Consider the following 16,249-nt stretch of genomic DNA (forward strand, 5'->3'; position numbering starts at 1 on the left):
ATGAGTGTGGTTATCCCTTTCGTTCAAAAGCCCGATGTAGTAACTGTTCTTGAACCTGGTGGTGCGGGTCCTGAGGCTCCAGTACCCTCTACCTGATGGCAGCAGTAAGGTGAGAGCAAGGCCTGGGTGGTCAGGATCTCTGATGATGGAACAATTTGATCCATCCTTCTCTTGACTACACTCCATGCCTTGGCCTCCACAGTCTGCTGGGATAGGGAACTCCAGAAAACCTCTGCCCCCTGGGTGAAGGAATTCCTCCTGATGTCCATCCAGCTGGAGCAGTCAACCCCCTCACAGGAACACCCTGACTGACCCCACAGATCAGTAGAACTCCATTCCAACATCCACCTTGCCAAACCGGTAGAGATTTACACAAACACGAGAAATTCTGCAGATGCTGGAAAATCCAAAGCAACGCACTAAGCAGGTCAGGCAGCATCTATGGCATAAACAGCCGACGTTTCGGGGTGAGACCCTTCTTCAGGATTGGAAAGTAAGGGGGAAGACGGCAGAACAAAAAGGCGGGGGAGGTGAAAGGTGAAACGGGTGGATGGGAACGGTGAAGGGCTGGAGAGAAAGGAGGGGTATCCAGACGGAACATAAGGTGTTGTTCCTTCACCCTGCATCTTTGCACAGGGAGAAGCAGTGGACCAACATGTCGGAATGGGAAAAAATGTTTGGCCTGCGGGAAGTTCCACTTCCGGCCGATGGAGCGGAGGTGGTCCCCCGATTCACGATGGGTCTCATCAGTGTTAAGGAGGCCGCACCGGGAGCACCCGCCCATTCGCCTCCTCCCTCACCTGCACTCAGGGCTTCCTGGTGAGGCAGCACTTCAGCTGCGAGTCTGTCGGGGTCGACTATCGTGTCCGGTGCTCCCGACACGGCCTGCTCAGGAGTTTGCATATCCCTTGAGAATTCTGTGTGGTTCCGAGCGATCTCTTCTCATCCCTCTGAAAGGCCTGGGGTGTAATCCCCCCCCCCCCGGTCGATTATTTGCCCCGCGCCGTCCTGCCCCAGGCCTGTGTGGGGAACTCTCAATGGACTTACCCTAGTGAACATCCCTGGCTCGGAGACCCAGCCTGGTTACAGGCCCTTCCGGCATAATGAGCCCAGTTACACTCGACTGATCAGCTGGCCTACTAACCCTTGGCATGTGAGAGGAAACCCGGGCGGGCATGGGGAGAACAGGCGGAATTGAATGGATCGCTGTCGCTGTAATAGCGTTACGCTACCATCGCCGATGTGTGCACAATATTCAAGTATAATGTAACTAGTTCCATATTTTATGACATCGCAGAAGGCCATTTCAGTCCATGAGGTCGATGCCAGCTCACAAAATAATCCTATTCCCATTAATTTCCCCGTAACCTATCTCCCCACCCCCAATCCATTCACCCAAACTCCAGGGTAATTGAAGGTGGCCAATGCACCCACCGACCCGCGAACGTCGTTAGGGGGTGTGAGGAAACCTGGTCACCCCGGGGGGATCTCACACAGTCGCAGGGAAAGCGTGCAAACTCCACATGGACAATCTCTGGAGTTCATGGCTGAGAGGGTCTGCCACTGTGAATCGGCCGTTCCACTGACAGTGACTTCTTGTCCCTATACCACCAGCTGCGCCCGTCAGAAGTTGTCTGTAACCGTAGTCCCGACCAGCTTCCATAATTGTAACAGATCAGTCACAAATTAACAAACGCTGCAGGCACTGGAAATATGAAATCAAAACAGAAAGTGCCGGGGTGACTCGGCAGGTCAAGGTCTCGAAAGAGGGTCAGAATTAAGTTTTCAAGTCGAATGATAACTCTGTTTCGCTCTGCACTACAACTTTTTCTCCCAGTGTGGATGCAAAGACAGGTGTAGGAAGCAACACAATATGCTGGAGGAACTCTGCGGGACTAGATGAGGGGTCTTGACCCGAAACGTTGACGGACTCTCGGCGCTGCCCAGCCCGCTGAGTTCCTCCAGCATTTTGTGTGTTGCTCCAGGTTTCCAGCATCCGCCGCCTGTCATAAGTCTTAACCGGGCTAGGGTTCGCCCCTGAGTGTTTCAAAATGAAGCGCCTTGTGCATTACAGATTTTGCCGCCTTTCCCAGCCGTTTGACGCGTGGCTTTGGCGATTTCATGGCGTCTTCGCAGTCCGTCACCTTTGCTCCCTGGATACGATGAGGACAGCACTATTCCGGGACACTGCCGTTGCTGGATCAGTTGAACCTGCCCCGTAGACGACGAGCGGAGATTAAGGTGTTTCCCACCCCCCAGCCACGCTCCTCGGGTTACGCGCAAGTGCTGGTTGGCTGCAGATTCCACGCTGCCGGTCTGTGTTGGCGGAGGCTGCGAGAGAGCGGACCTGCCCTGCAATCTGCGAGGGACCGCTGGCAGCATCTTCCTCTATGTCTATGCGCTCATCTTGGTGTGTCCGCAGCATGGAACTGTTAACCGCCAGCAGATTTCGGTGATTTCTTGGTTTTTTTAAAAAGTATTGGTTTTATTTCATTATCTGCTTGCCCCACATCTCCTGGCAGACAGCAGTTATGGGCTGGGGGTGCCTTTCGCTGGCTATCACTCTGTCACTCTCTCTCTTCGTGTCCTTCTGTGAACTCGACAACGGAGACGACACGGAACCAGGCTCGGGGGAATCCTTCATTGGTAAGCGAGCATCATTCTCTCTTCAAAAACCCGACGGACATTAAAAATCACGGGTGTGTAATAGCCCTGGTGTAACTTTTGAGTTGAGTTGTATTGCATTGCATTAGGTTGTTAAAATGAGGTGGATTAAAACTGTAACACCGCTTTTGTCAACCAAGCTGATGGTTGCATTTTTATTTGTATTGGATTGCCCTATCGATTTGGATTTTTGCCTTGAAGTAACGCAGAGTAGTTTGTGCATTTTATTTCGTGTGGTTCTGTGAGCCGGGGAAACCCGACTGTATTGGAAACAGCCGCGAGGTAGCGCTGCCCAGCCGCTCTGCGTGATCACCGGCGCGTCGAGATTTGCCAACATCCACCGATCCACTTTACTGATGCGCTGTTGTGGGGAGATCCCTGCTTTGTACGTCCTATACTTCTGCCGGCTTCCGAACTATCTCCTGCCCATTCTGGGCTCCTGAACTGGCGCAGGGTAACCTGACGTCGGCTGTTTACACTTCCCCGTAGTTGCTGCCTGAAGTTCCTCTTGTGTGTGTTACTTTGATTTCCAGCATCCGCTGATTTCCTCTTGCTCGGAGTGGCCTGTACCTGCTAACTTTCTGGTAAAACTGAATACGGTTCAATGGTTACATGAAGCTAATTATGCCACAGATGCACCGTGATTCAGATTTTCACTTACTTCCCCAATTCAATAACTTGACACTTCAGGTCCGAGGTGAATCTGGGGTTAGGGTTGGGATTAGTGAGGGGTTGCCCTGACCTCTCCGCTGGGGACAAGCTGGCGTGTAGTTTTCACTTGCTCCTGTCTGTATTTTCTTCTTTCTTCCTGTTTTACTGAACTCGAGGAAATCCCGTGGTTAAAAAGGTAACACCGAGGCGAGAACTCGGAGGATAATTGCATAGGTTGACTTTTGTTTTCAGCCGCTGGCGAAATCTTAAAGGGGAAAATTTAAAACCGAAGACACTTCACACCACATTGGTCATCCATCTCCGTGTAATTATCGAATGATCATTTGGGGTGGAAGGTGTTGCGGGTGGGTGGGGATGGGGTGGTAGGGGAGATGTTGAGGGGTTGATTGGGGAGGTGAGGTAGGAAGTGGTCGGGAAGGGAGGTAGGAGTGGTGGGTGAGGTGGTAGGTTGATGGTGGGGGAGTTGGGGAGTGGAGAGGGAGAGGAGGGTGGGGTGGTTGAGAGAGAAGATGGTGGAAGAGGGCAGTTGAGGGTGTCGTGGGGGAGGTATTGAGGGGTTGGTGGGGAGGGGAGATTGGGGTGGTGGTGGAGTGGAGAGTCAAGGGACAGTGTGACAAGGACTGGTGGGCAGTCTATCGGTTCTTTGCTGTCACCCCTAATAAACACAGATTCATCACCAGCAAGGGGTCCTTTTGTTCTTGTCCATGTTGAGGAAGGTTAACAATACCATCAGGGTCTGTCTGCAGAGGAGGCAGGAGCAGGGTGGGACGGTAGAAACCAGCCACCCAGGACTGAGATGAGAGGAAATGCCTTTATTCAGAGGGAGGTGAGTCTTTGGTAGTCTGTACAAACCCAGACAGAACACTATCTGAATGGACCAGTTGGGTTCGGAGTGGCCTTCAGAGGGCCTCTTACATCCTTGGGTTCAGGGTGGATGAAGAGGTTCGCAGATGATGAGGTTTATGTTAAAGAAGTGCCTGTTCATTTTATAGATAAACCCCATTCCACATTTGTACAGATGGGTGTCGGGTGTGCTGGAGCCCCTACTGAAAGGGGCGACGTTCTGATTGGGGATCAAGGCTTTGATCAGAAAGCAAACTGCTGGAAGAGCTCAGAGTGTCGAACACACCTCTAGGAGAGGCATTTCAGGTTGTGATCCTGCGTCATAAGCAGGGAAATCTTCACTTGAAATATCTACAGTTCCTTCCTCCCCTCACAGAAGCTGCTCACCCCACTGAGTTTCTCCAACAGGGTACGTCTCTCTTTAGATTCCAGCATCTGCAGCTTCTTGTGTCAACAAGTCATTGGGTTTGGTTCACCTTCATTTGGTGATACCCTTGTCTTAGGTTTGAATTTTATACTGAATGAATTATCAGTTGTGTTGCGGTGATGGTGAGGAGAATAACACCTTATATTCCATTTGGGTAGCCTCCAACCTGATGGCATGAACACTGATTTCTCAAAACTTCTGGTAACTGTTCCCCTCCCTCTCCTTCACCGTTCCTCTGCTATCAGATTCCCCCTTCTCCAGCCTTTATCTTTTTGTCCAATCCATTTCTCAGCTCTTTACTTCACCTCTCCACCTCTCCTGGTTTCAACTATCGCCTACCACCTTGTACTTCTTCCTCCCCTCCCTGTATCTTCTTACTCTGACTCCTCATCTCTTTCCTCCAGTCCTGATGACGGTCTCAGCCTGAAACATCAACTGTTTACTCTTTTCCATAGATACTGTCGGGTTCCTCCAGCACAGTATTTTGAGAGATTGGGAATCCAAACTGAAGATGCTAGAAATCTGAAATGTAAACATGAAAAACATTAGATCAGGCAGCATCTGAGGAGAGATTTAATGTTTCAAATGAAAGACCTTTTGTCGGAACTCGGAATGAGGAAAAAAGTTTAAACGTTGGTCTTTAAATTAACCTGCTAACTTTCTTTGCCATTTCAGACAGAAAGATCTTTAACCCAAAACTTTAACTCTGTTTCTCTCAATGCGTAACCTGACCTGCTGTATGTTTCCGGTATTTTCTCATTTTACTTCAGTTTTTCTTTCATTGTGAGATATTCAGGAATGTGCTTGAAAGTAGAGCTGACCAAGACTTTGTGGTTCACATTGGTCAGATTTTTAATGCATTCACATTTAAATGTATGTGTGTACAGAAAAAATGGAGAAGATAAGCCACTGAAATCTGCTTTGGTATTTTATCTGTGTTATTCTCAGTGTCCCACAGAAGACATTTTTATTTCTTGCAATCTCTGGACGTCTGTCCTGTGTGTGGTTGATAGTGGTAATATCTGGATCAGTGTTCCCCAGCTTGATCTGTATCCGGTCTTGGTGCTTTGGTCAAGGGATCCTCATCAGGACTGCCAGCACACCTTGTTGGGCAACAACTGCCCAGCAGATGTGCTTGTCAAGGATTGATTCAGAGTTAAATGACAAGATTATTGGGAAAACTAGATGCTTGTTTTCTGTAAAGGCCATGCTGGCCCATTTCATTGTGGAGCAAATGTTAGACCTGGAGAAATTACATATTTCAGATGCTGATTCCACCATTTATATTGAAGGACAAGGTGTGTGGGGTGTGCTGGGGGTTGGTGCAGGGGAGATATTAATCCCATGTTATGCACAGTTTTCTTTCTATAACAATGATCCATTTAGAGAGCCACCAGTTTAGTAATCTAGAATCTGATTGCATTGGTGGGATATGAATTGTGAACCCTCTGTGGATTCCTTTCGGAAAGTGGAATTTTGCATAGGCAAGCAGCTCACGGTCTTCATCTAACCAACAACAATCATTTGCAATAACACACACAAAATGCTGGTAGAACACAGCAGGCTAGGCAGCATCTATAGGGAGAAGCACTGTCAACGTCTCGGGCCGAGACCCTTCATCAAGACAATCATTTGCCACTTGTTTCCAATTCATCACCTGCAACCTATTTAAACCCAGCTCTCATCCACAGTCTTTGTTCACCTATTGAGCCACTCAGCCTCAACCAGTTGCTCCTAGCCTTAAGTTACCTTGTTGCCTGGTCTTATTAAGCATCCATTCTGTCTAATCTGTGGCCCCTCATAGATCGTCCTTTTGCAATTTATTATTAAAGTGATTGCTCACTGCTAAATCGTCTCCGCTGCTCTGTGTTTGGGTCAAGCCTCTTCTACATTTCCTTACAATGTGGTTCTCATTGACTGGATGCAAACCATCCAGTTCTCATGAGGGCTGAACTGGAAGAGAGTTTTGCTCTTTGGGTGTGTGGCAGCTTCCTCTTGATTTTTTGCTGATTGGCCTGGGAATCGGCTGTAATAGTTTTCCACATCTGTTTCTACACTGACGTTTTGAGATTAATCTCCCACGTAATTTGGAAGGAACGTATTTTTCATATAGTGTATTCATTAACCAACAGACTGTTAACAAATTCACAGAATCAACCATTAGCCTTGCTAGTGAGCTGCTGTGGCTACTAACTCAACTTCGCTGTGTTTCTGAGGCAAACAATAACATAATATAAATAAAATCTGTTTCGTTCAGACCAGGTTCTAAACTTTAATCATCACTTTCTTCAGCATAGCTTTTTGAACATAGTCACCACTCTTTTTGTTTTTTTATTCCATTTTTATTTAGGGACCAGCAAGATGAGAATTTTTAAACCAATTATAGAAGAGAGTAGTAACATAATTAATAGAAACATTGAGAAAGAAATTGAATAAATATGAGGAGATAAGTGCAGGTCCAAGGCATTTTGAGTAGTTCCTTCAAGGAATAGATATGCTGGACTATTATATTTCAGTCGCGCCTCACTGTTTGAACAAATGTGTCCATCCCTGTCAAGAAATGGCCACATTCACTGTTCCAGGAAACTTTCTGAAAATACCCATCCTTGGGTGATACTTTGTGTAGTGAGCAAAGAAATTATCATGCAAAAGCAAGCTCTGCAGATCTGAAATAAAACAGCATCTTGTGTCAATAGATCCCTCATAAGTTGCCACCCAAGTTGATAGGGTGGTAAGAAGTCATGGCCTCCATTAGTCAGGGAGAGTGAGTTCAAGAGCCACAAGGTCATGTTGCAGCTCCATAAAACTCTACTTAGAGCACACTTAGACTATTGTGTTCAGTTCTGGTTGCCTCATTGAACGAAAGACGTGGTTTGGCCATTGGTAGGTGCATGGAATGCACTGCCAGCAACAGTGGTAGACAAGGATACAATAGGGTATTTTAACAGACTCTTAGATGGGTATATGGAACTTAGAAAAATAGAGGGTTATCCAGTAGGGAAATTCTAGGCATCTTCAAGAGTAGGTTACATGGTTGGCACAACATTGTGGACCAAAGGGCCTGTAATGTGCTGTAGATTTCTATGTATTTGGCCTAATGCCTATTGTCTTTTATTTTGGATTACTGCTCAATCTACCTCACCATTACTCTTGCACTTCGTTTGTCCGTCTGCACTGCACTTTCTACATAATAGCAGCACTCGTGGTTCACAAATAAGAGTTAATATCTTTATACAATTTCAAATACAATATTACAAAGCGAAGTTTGCTAAATGTAAACAAATAGCCACACTACAGTACATTCTATTTATTTTCCTCAATGAACTGTGTGGAATGATCTGTTTCGATGGGAGGCAAAGAAAACTTCTCACTGTATCTCAGTCCCTGTGACAATAATATATCAATTCCAATCCACTTATTCTACACCACTCTATTCCATGAGTATCTAAAATAATCCCTCAGACCAGTTGAGCATGGGTACAGTTACGTAGTGGAAATTAATATTTTAAAGTGATCACAGTGAACTCAGCCCCTGGCTGGCAGTGCCCTCCTACCAGCAGTGGGCCAGGGCAGTGCCTCGGACGAGATAACAGAGGGACATGGCTGCCAAGTAGGAGCCAGTCATTTCAAAGTGTGGTGGGCAGAAATGTTTTCTCTGAGGGTAGCGAGTCTCTGCCCTGAAGGTGGGGGCGGCCGGATCATCGTATATATTTAAGGCGGAGGTAAATAAATATTTGAAAGATATTGTTGAGGAGCATGTGGAACTGGCACAGAGGGGAAGTTCAGGCCAGTCCAGATCAGCCATCACTTCCCAGCCCCTGACACTATCTCCAATCCTCCCTCTCTCATCTGACTCTCAACCCTGCCTCAGCTGGTTTCAACTACCATTTCCCCTCCTCTCATTTCACTAGCTAGCTCCCAGTTCTGCCCTCAGCCATGGTGCAATTTCTCAACTGAAGTGTTGACAATTACTCCCCCCCCCCCCCCACAGACACTGGGAGACTCACCGAGTTCCTCCAGCACTTCGCTTTTTAGCTCCCGATTCCAACATCTGCTGTCTCTTACTGAACGGCAGGAGTGGTTTCAGGACCTTGGTAGCCCACTCTTCTGCTCTTTCCACAACATAGACTGTTGTATTCTCTGACATCAATGATAGTGCAAGGCTAATTTTGTTTAACACTCCTATAAAAAAATCTTTTAATAACTCACCATTTTAGAAGTATTTTTTAATGTAAATGTACATGAGTGATGCTGTTGTTGCAACCTCTACCTTTGACTTCTGTCCCTCTCATTTCTTCGGTCCAGTTACTCTCTTGACAGTATTGTCCTTTTGTTATTTAATCTCTCTCCACCTGTCAGACAGCTCCCTAATTTGTCCTTTCCCTGCTACCCCTGCCTCCATTCGAGGTTAACCTAGTTTATCACTAACTCTCATCGGTAAAAGGTCATCAATCGGAAAGATTAACTGTTTCTCTCCCCACAGAGGTTGCCTGACTTGCTGAAGAACCGGCAGCTTCTTTGTTCATTTGGGGTTTCCAGCAGCTGCTGAGCTTTGTCCCGAAGAAGGGTCTCTGCCTGAAACTTCGACTGTTCACTCTTTTCCATAGATGCTGCCTGAACTGATGAGTTCCTCCAGCATTGTGTATATTGCTTTGGATTTTCAGCATCTGCTGGCTTTCTCATATTTGTGGTTTGTTTTTGGCTGGACAAAAACCTGGGGGAGGGGGGCTGTGTTTATGCTGAAGTGAAGATGTCCAAATGTAACAATCCTTGTCCTTGCAGAACACTGCATCAGAGTACCCTGCTGCAAGGTGGTTTTATGTATAGGCTGAGGATAATCACAACCAAGGTCTCCGCCAGCTGTGTAAACATTTGGTTCATACTGTGATAATCTCAAGTCTGTGCAGTGAGGTGGGAAAGATGTATGGGATGTATGGGGGTAGGAATCCGTGGAGCCTCCAGTGACTGACCCCAAGGTCTACAGCATTGTACAGACAGACCCTGCAGTGACTCACACCAAGGTCTACAGCATTGTCCAGACAGACCCTGCAGTGACTGACCCCAAGGTCTACAGCATTGTCCAGACAGACCCTACAGTGACTGACCCCAAGGTCTACAGCATTGTCCAGACAGACCCTGCAGTGACTCACACCAAGGTCCACAGCATTGTCCAGACAGACCCTGCAGTGACTGACCCCAAGGTCTACAGCATCGTCCAGACAGACCCTGCAGTGACTCACACCAAGGTTCACAGCATCGTCCAGACAGACCCTGCAGTGACTGACCCCAAGGTCTACAGCATCGTCCAGACAGACCCTGCAGTGACTGACCCCAAGGTCCACAGCATTGTCCAGACAGACCCTGCAGTGACTCACACCAAGGTCTACAGCATTGTCCAGACAGACCCTGCAGTGACTCACCCCAAGGTCTACAGCATTGTCCAGACAGACCCTGCAGTGACTCACACCAAGGTCTACAGCATTGTCCAGACAGACCCTGCAGTGACTCACACCAAGGTTCACAGCATCGTCCAGACAGACCCTGCAGTGACTGACCCCAAGGTCTACAGCATCGTCCAGACAGACCCTGCAGTGACTGACCCCAAGGTCCACAGCATTGTCCAGACAGACCCTGCAGTGACTCACACCAAGGTCTACAGCATCGTCCAGACAGACCCTGCAGTGACTCACACCAAGGTCTACAGCATTGTCCAGACAGACCCTGCAGTGACTGACCCCAAGGTCTACAGCATTGTCCAGACAGACCCTGCAGTGACTGACCCCAAGGTCTACAGCATTGTCCAGACAGACCCTGCAGTGACTCACACCAAGGTCTACAGCATTGTCCAGACAGACCCTGCAGTGACTGACCCCAAGGTCTACAGCATTGTCCAGACAGACCCTGCAGTGACTCACACCAAGGTCTACAGCATTGTCCAGACAGACCCTGCAGTGACTCACACCAAGGTCCACAGCATTGTCCAGACAGACCCTACAGTGACTCACACCAAGGTCTACAGCATTGTCCAGACAGACCCTGCAGTGACTGACCCCAATGTCTACAGCATTGTCCAGACAGACCCTGCAGTGACTCACACCAAGGTCTACAGCATTGTCCAGACAGACCCTGCAGTGACTCACACCAAGGTCTACAGCATCGTCCAGACAGACCCTGCAGTGACTCACACCAAGGTCTACAGCATTGTCCAGACAGACCCTGCAGTGACTCACACCAAGGTCTACAGCATCGTCCAGACAGACCCTGCAGTGACTGACCCCAATGTCTACAGCATTGTCCAGACAGACCCTGCAGTGACTCACACCAAGGTCTACAGCATCGTCCAGAGAGACCCTGCAGTGACTGACCCCAAGGTCCACAGCATTGTCCAGACAGACCCTGCAGTGACTCACACCAAGGTCTACAGCATCGTCCAGACAGAACCTGCAGTGATTCACACCAAGGTCTACAGCATTGTCCAGACAGACCCTGCAGTGACTGACCCCAAGGTCCACAGCATTGTCCAGACAGACCCTGCAGTGACTGACCCAAAGGTCCACAGCATTGTCCAGACAGACCCTGCAGTGACTGACCCCAAGGTCCACAGCATTGTCCAGACAGACCCTGCAGTGACTGACACCAAGGTCCACAGCATTGTCCGGACAGACCCTGCAGTGACTCACACCAAGGTCCACAGCATTGTCCAGACAGACCCTGCAGTGACTGACACCAAGGTCCACAGCATTGTCCAGACAGACCCTGCAGTGACTCACACCAAGGTCTACAGCATTGTCCAGACAGACCCTGCAGTGACTCACACCAAGGTCTACAGCATTGTCCAGACAGACCCTGCAGTGACTCACACTAAGGTCTACAGCATTGTCCAGACAGACCCTACAGTGATTCACACCAAGGTCCACAGCATTGTCCAGACAGACCCTACAGTGACTCACACCAAGGTCCACAGCATTGTCCAGACAGACCCTACAGTGACTGACACCAAGGTCCACAGCATTGTCCAGACAGACCCTACAGTGACTGACACCAAGGTCCACAGCATTGTCCAGACAGACCCTACAGTGACTGACCCCAAGGTCTACAGCATTGTCCAGACAGACCCTACAGTGACTGACACCAAGGTCCACAGCATTGTCCAGACAGATCCTACAGTGATTCACACCAAGGTCCACAGCATTGTCCAGACAGACCCTGCAGTGACTGACACCAAGGTCCACAGCATTGTCCAGACAGACCCTACAGTGACTGACACCAAGGTCCACAGCATTGTCCAGACAGACCCTATAGTGACTGACACCAAGGTCCACAGCATTGTCCAGACAGACCCTACAGTGACTCACACCAAGGTCCACAGCATTGTCCGGACAGACCCTGCAGTGACTCACACCAAGGTCCACAGCATTGTCCAGACAGACCCTGCAGTGACTGACACCAAGGTCCACAGCATTGTCCAGACAGACCCTGCAGTGACTCACACCAAGGTCCACAGCATTGTCCAGACAGACCCTGCAGTGACTGACACCAAGGTCCACAGCATCGTCCAGACAGACCCTGCAGTGATTCACACCAAGGTCTACAGCATTGTCCAGACAGACCCTGCAGTGACTCACACCAAGGTCTACAGCATTGTCCAGACAGACCCTACAGTGATTCACACCAAGGTCCACAGCATTGTCCAGACAGACCCTACAGTGACTGACACCAAGGTCAACAGCATTGTCCAGACAGACCCTACAGTGATTCACACCAAGGTCCACAGCATTGTCCAGACAGACCCTACAGTGACTGACACCAAGGTCCACAGCATTGTCCAGACAGACCCTACAGTGATTGACACCAAGGTCCACAGCATTGTCCAGACAGACCCTACAGTGACTGACCCCAAGGTCTACAGCATTGTCCAGACAGACCCTACAGTGACTGACACCAAGGTCCACAGCATTGTCCAGACAGACCCTACAGTGATTCACACCAAGGTCCACAGCATTGTCCAGACAGACCCTGCAGTGACTGACACCAAGGTCCACAGCATTGTCCAGACAGACCCTACAGTGACTGACACCAAGGTCCACAGCATTGTCCAGACAGACCCTACAGTGACTGACACCAAGGTCCACAGCATTGTCCAGACAGACCCTACAGTGACTCACACCAAGGTCCACAGCATTGTCCAGACAGACCCTACAGTGACTGACACCAAGGTCCACAGCATCGTCCAGACAGACCCTGCAGTGACTGACCCCAAGGTCCACAGCATCGTCCAGACAGACCCTGCAGTGACTGACACCAAGGTCCACAGCATTGTCCAGACAGACCCTACAGTGACTGACACCAAGGTCCACAGCATTGTCCAGACAGACCCTACAGTGACTGACACCAAGGTCCACAGCATTGTCCAGACAGACCCTACAGTGATTCACACCAAGGTCCACAGCATTGTCCAGACAGACCCTACAGTGATTCACACCAAGGTCCACAGCATTGTCCAGACAGACCCTACAGTGACTGACACCAATATCCACAGCATCATCCAAACAGACCCTGCTGTGTGAGACAATAGTGCCTGTGTGTGTGTGTTTGCCACTGCACTATTCTCAAAAGGGAGGGATCAGCGATGGTGTTTTGAAATATTCTGACTAACCTGCTTCCATATTCAGTGATATAATAACATTAATATGTAGCCTTGGAAAATCTTTAAAAGAAGAGAAAATCTGCAGATTCTGGAAATTTGAGCAACACACACAAAATGCTGGAGGAACTCAGCAGGCCGGGCAGCGTCTATGGAAAAAAGTACAATCGACGTTTCGGGCTGAAACCCTTTGGCTGGACGGAATTTTAAAATCACTTTTGGTGTATTTCTGTAGGTTGAGTTTACAAGTATCCTACTGCTTGGTGGAGCTTGCCTTAAGCAAATGCTTTTACAGCTCACGTAATGTTATTTCTAAATCACTTTCTGGTATTGCTTTTTATTCAGTAACCCGAGGACATTACATTTAAAAAAAAGCAAAATAATTGCACAAAAAGTTACGTGATTCAGAGCCAAACCATTAAAACAGATGCGTACACTGTGACTCTTCTGTTGCTAGCATCTCCCCCAACCATATGTCTGCCTGTGACCCTTGCGATGATGTACCTGTTCTTTCTCAACGTTGTTACAACGTGTAGGACTTCCTTGAAGTTGATGTTGTTGGTGGGATGACAGCTGACTGTTCCCAAATGGGACCTTATTTTCTAACCATGATTGCCAGCTGGTTTGTGAGGGATTTTCTGTTTTTTAGTGCAACACTCCGGTTCCGTTGGCTGTGTAAGTCTAGGGAAGACAGTCTCCAGCCCCACCAAACGTGTGAGATTGAGGCATGAGCCCACCCCAAAACCCCCTGTTTGTGTGGGTGCTGCGTGATTCGTTACCCTGTTACAAATAAGGGCCACGAAATAACAGACAGCACACCACATACAATTAAAGATTTAGCTTTATAATTCTTAATTTGAGTAAAGATTTAGAAAAGAAAGAGCAAAAAAAGAAAAGGGCCCATTTTAATGAAACAGTCGAATGTGCACAAGTTGGAGGTCATGGTTTTCCCCTTTGCTGATCCTCCTTCGATCTCACCCTGGGCTTCGTCAGATCACGGCCCAGCTCCAGGTCGAATCCTACGACCTCTTCTCTCCGGCGTCTTCGCTCTTCATTTCCTTAACCAAAGCCCCAAGCCCAGCCTTAGTGTCCCTCACCAGAGAAACCTCCCCTTATTCTGGCCATCTAATTGGATGGCATCCAATTCTCTTCAAGCAAGCAGCTTGCACAGAACAGCATAGCGGTAAACTAAAATATGAACCAGGGCATTACGTTAGATTTCATGCATCTATGATGTTTTGCAGTTTTGATGTATGAGTTATCACACTGAGTGCACAACTGCCAGGATGCAGCTGGTACGGCTTCCCAGGTGAATTCAAAGCATGCCATCACACTATAGAGCAAGAGGATGTATGTAGGACATGGACAGTAAAGTGCAGGCATCAGCAGATAGCTTTTCATTTACAAACTGTAGATTCCAGCTCCTGCTGACTCTCATGTCTCCAGAAGGGAAATACAGCAAGTGTCTATCTGGGCACTCCATAAGATAGATGGAGATCGTGGACACGTTTCAGTACAATTTTGTATGAAATGTGAGATGAAGCATTCTAAAGATATTTAATAGAAAGAGGAATAGATGAATGTGGAGATTCATTCATGAATAACTCGAAGACCGGACTGATATAAACAAGATTTTAGCTTCCATATTTGGAGCATTGAGTGCAGTCATTGTGTTGCCTGATTGGAACTTGTAATGTGAGGAATTTGGTCCTGTCATTCCTATCCTAACTGCAGACCCATAACGGACAGTCTCCTGCATTTTGCCTAGAGGTGGGAAGTAAAGTGCAGGCACTTTTGCCCGTTTTCTTCGAAGAATTATGAGGTGTGAGGTCAAACCGAGGAACTGAGGATCAATTACTGGCACGGTCGGAGTTGTTGGATTTAATTAAATGAGCAGTTTGCTGAGGAGTATTATAAGGCATTTTGTGGAGACATGAAGTGTTCATTTCCTTCACACTCCTGTGGGTTTGTTCAGCTGCCTGTTGCCTCCAGTGGGAGGGGACAAATGAGAGGACCTGTGGGGCACTGCAGGTTGGACAGACAAGGGCAGATCACACCAGGCAACTCTAAAGGCTGGTGGGACCCGAGTAACTCACCCCAAACTGCACCTTATGTGTCCTCACTGCTAAACCTGGATGGAAGATTTATTATTTGGAAGGAAATGAGGTTGGTTTTGTGCTTGGGCACAGTTGCCTGCACTGCGACGAGTATGTTAATCTTGTTGCTGCAGCACAGTGAAAGCCCATTTTGTTTCTCCTGAACCCACTGAATTAGCTCACAAATAAGAAATATTCGTGTACCACTGAGTGTAGACACAGGCCCTTTTGCACCATATCCATGACAATATCTTTTGCCCGTCCATATTAGTTGCATTTGAAGCATTCTATGTCTTGCCTGTTGAAATGCTTCTTAAATGTAGTAGTCGTAACCGATTCTACAATAACCAATTCCACCTCCTCTGGCAGTGAGTTCCAGGCATCAGCTTCTCTCTGCTGGGAGGGGGATGTCGGGGAGATAAAACTTACACCTTAGATCCCCTTTGATAATCTCCCCCTCTTACTTTTGATATCCTTACAATAGGAAAAAAGTGTTTCTGAATATCTACCTTGTGCTACCTTGTCATAATTTTTGTACCTCCATCAGATTACCCCTCAGCCTCCTTAGGTCCAGAGTTAGCAAGCCCAGCCTAACCGCTGCTTCCCATAAATAAAGGTCCCTCTTCTCATCAGCATTCCTTTTCTCCTACCATTTACTGTGTAAATCCTACCCCTGCTTGACTTTCCAAAATGTATAGCCTCAGAATTATATCCGTGAAGATTGTGCCCAAATTTCCATCTATATCCTGCTCTCAGCTACAACGACCAACCTCGTAATCTACAACACCAACTTTTGTGTCATTCTTGAACATGTTAATCATACCTCCTATATTCCTAACTTCCCATTATTCAGGACACTTACAGTGATGGGTGCATAAAAAGGGCCCGAAGGATCATTGGGGA

At 47.9% G+C, this 16,249-nt stretch overlaps 1 protein-coding gene across 1 annotated transcript in view; it reads left to right on the top strand.

The window, feature by feature from the left end:
* Positions 1-2,411: 2,411 nt before the first annotated feature.
* LOC140730960 (uncharacterized) overlaps positions 2,412-16,249 on the top strand; it is a 405,020-nt gene continuing 391,182 nt past the window's right edge. Inside the window, exon 1 of the mRNA XM_073052071.1 lies at positions 2,412-2,646. Within this exon, the coding sequence (XP_072908172.1) occupies positions 2,532-2,646 (115 nt within the window). The 5' untranslated portion in view covers positions 2,412-2,531. The remainder of the gene's footprint in view (positions 2,647-16,249) is intronic.

Source organism: Hemitrygon akajei, chromosome 7 (assembly GCF_048418815.1).
Source record: "Hemitrygon akajei chromosome 7, sHemAka1.3, whole genome shotgun sequence".
NCBI classification, from domain to species: Eukaryota; Metazoa; Chordata; class Chondrichthyes; order Myliobatiformes; family Dasyatidae; genus Hemitrygon; species Hemitrygon akajei.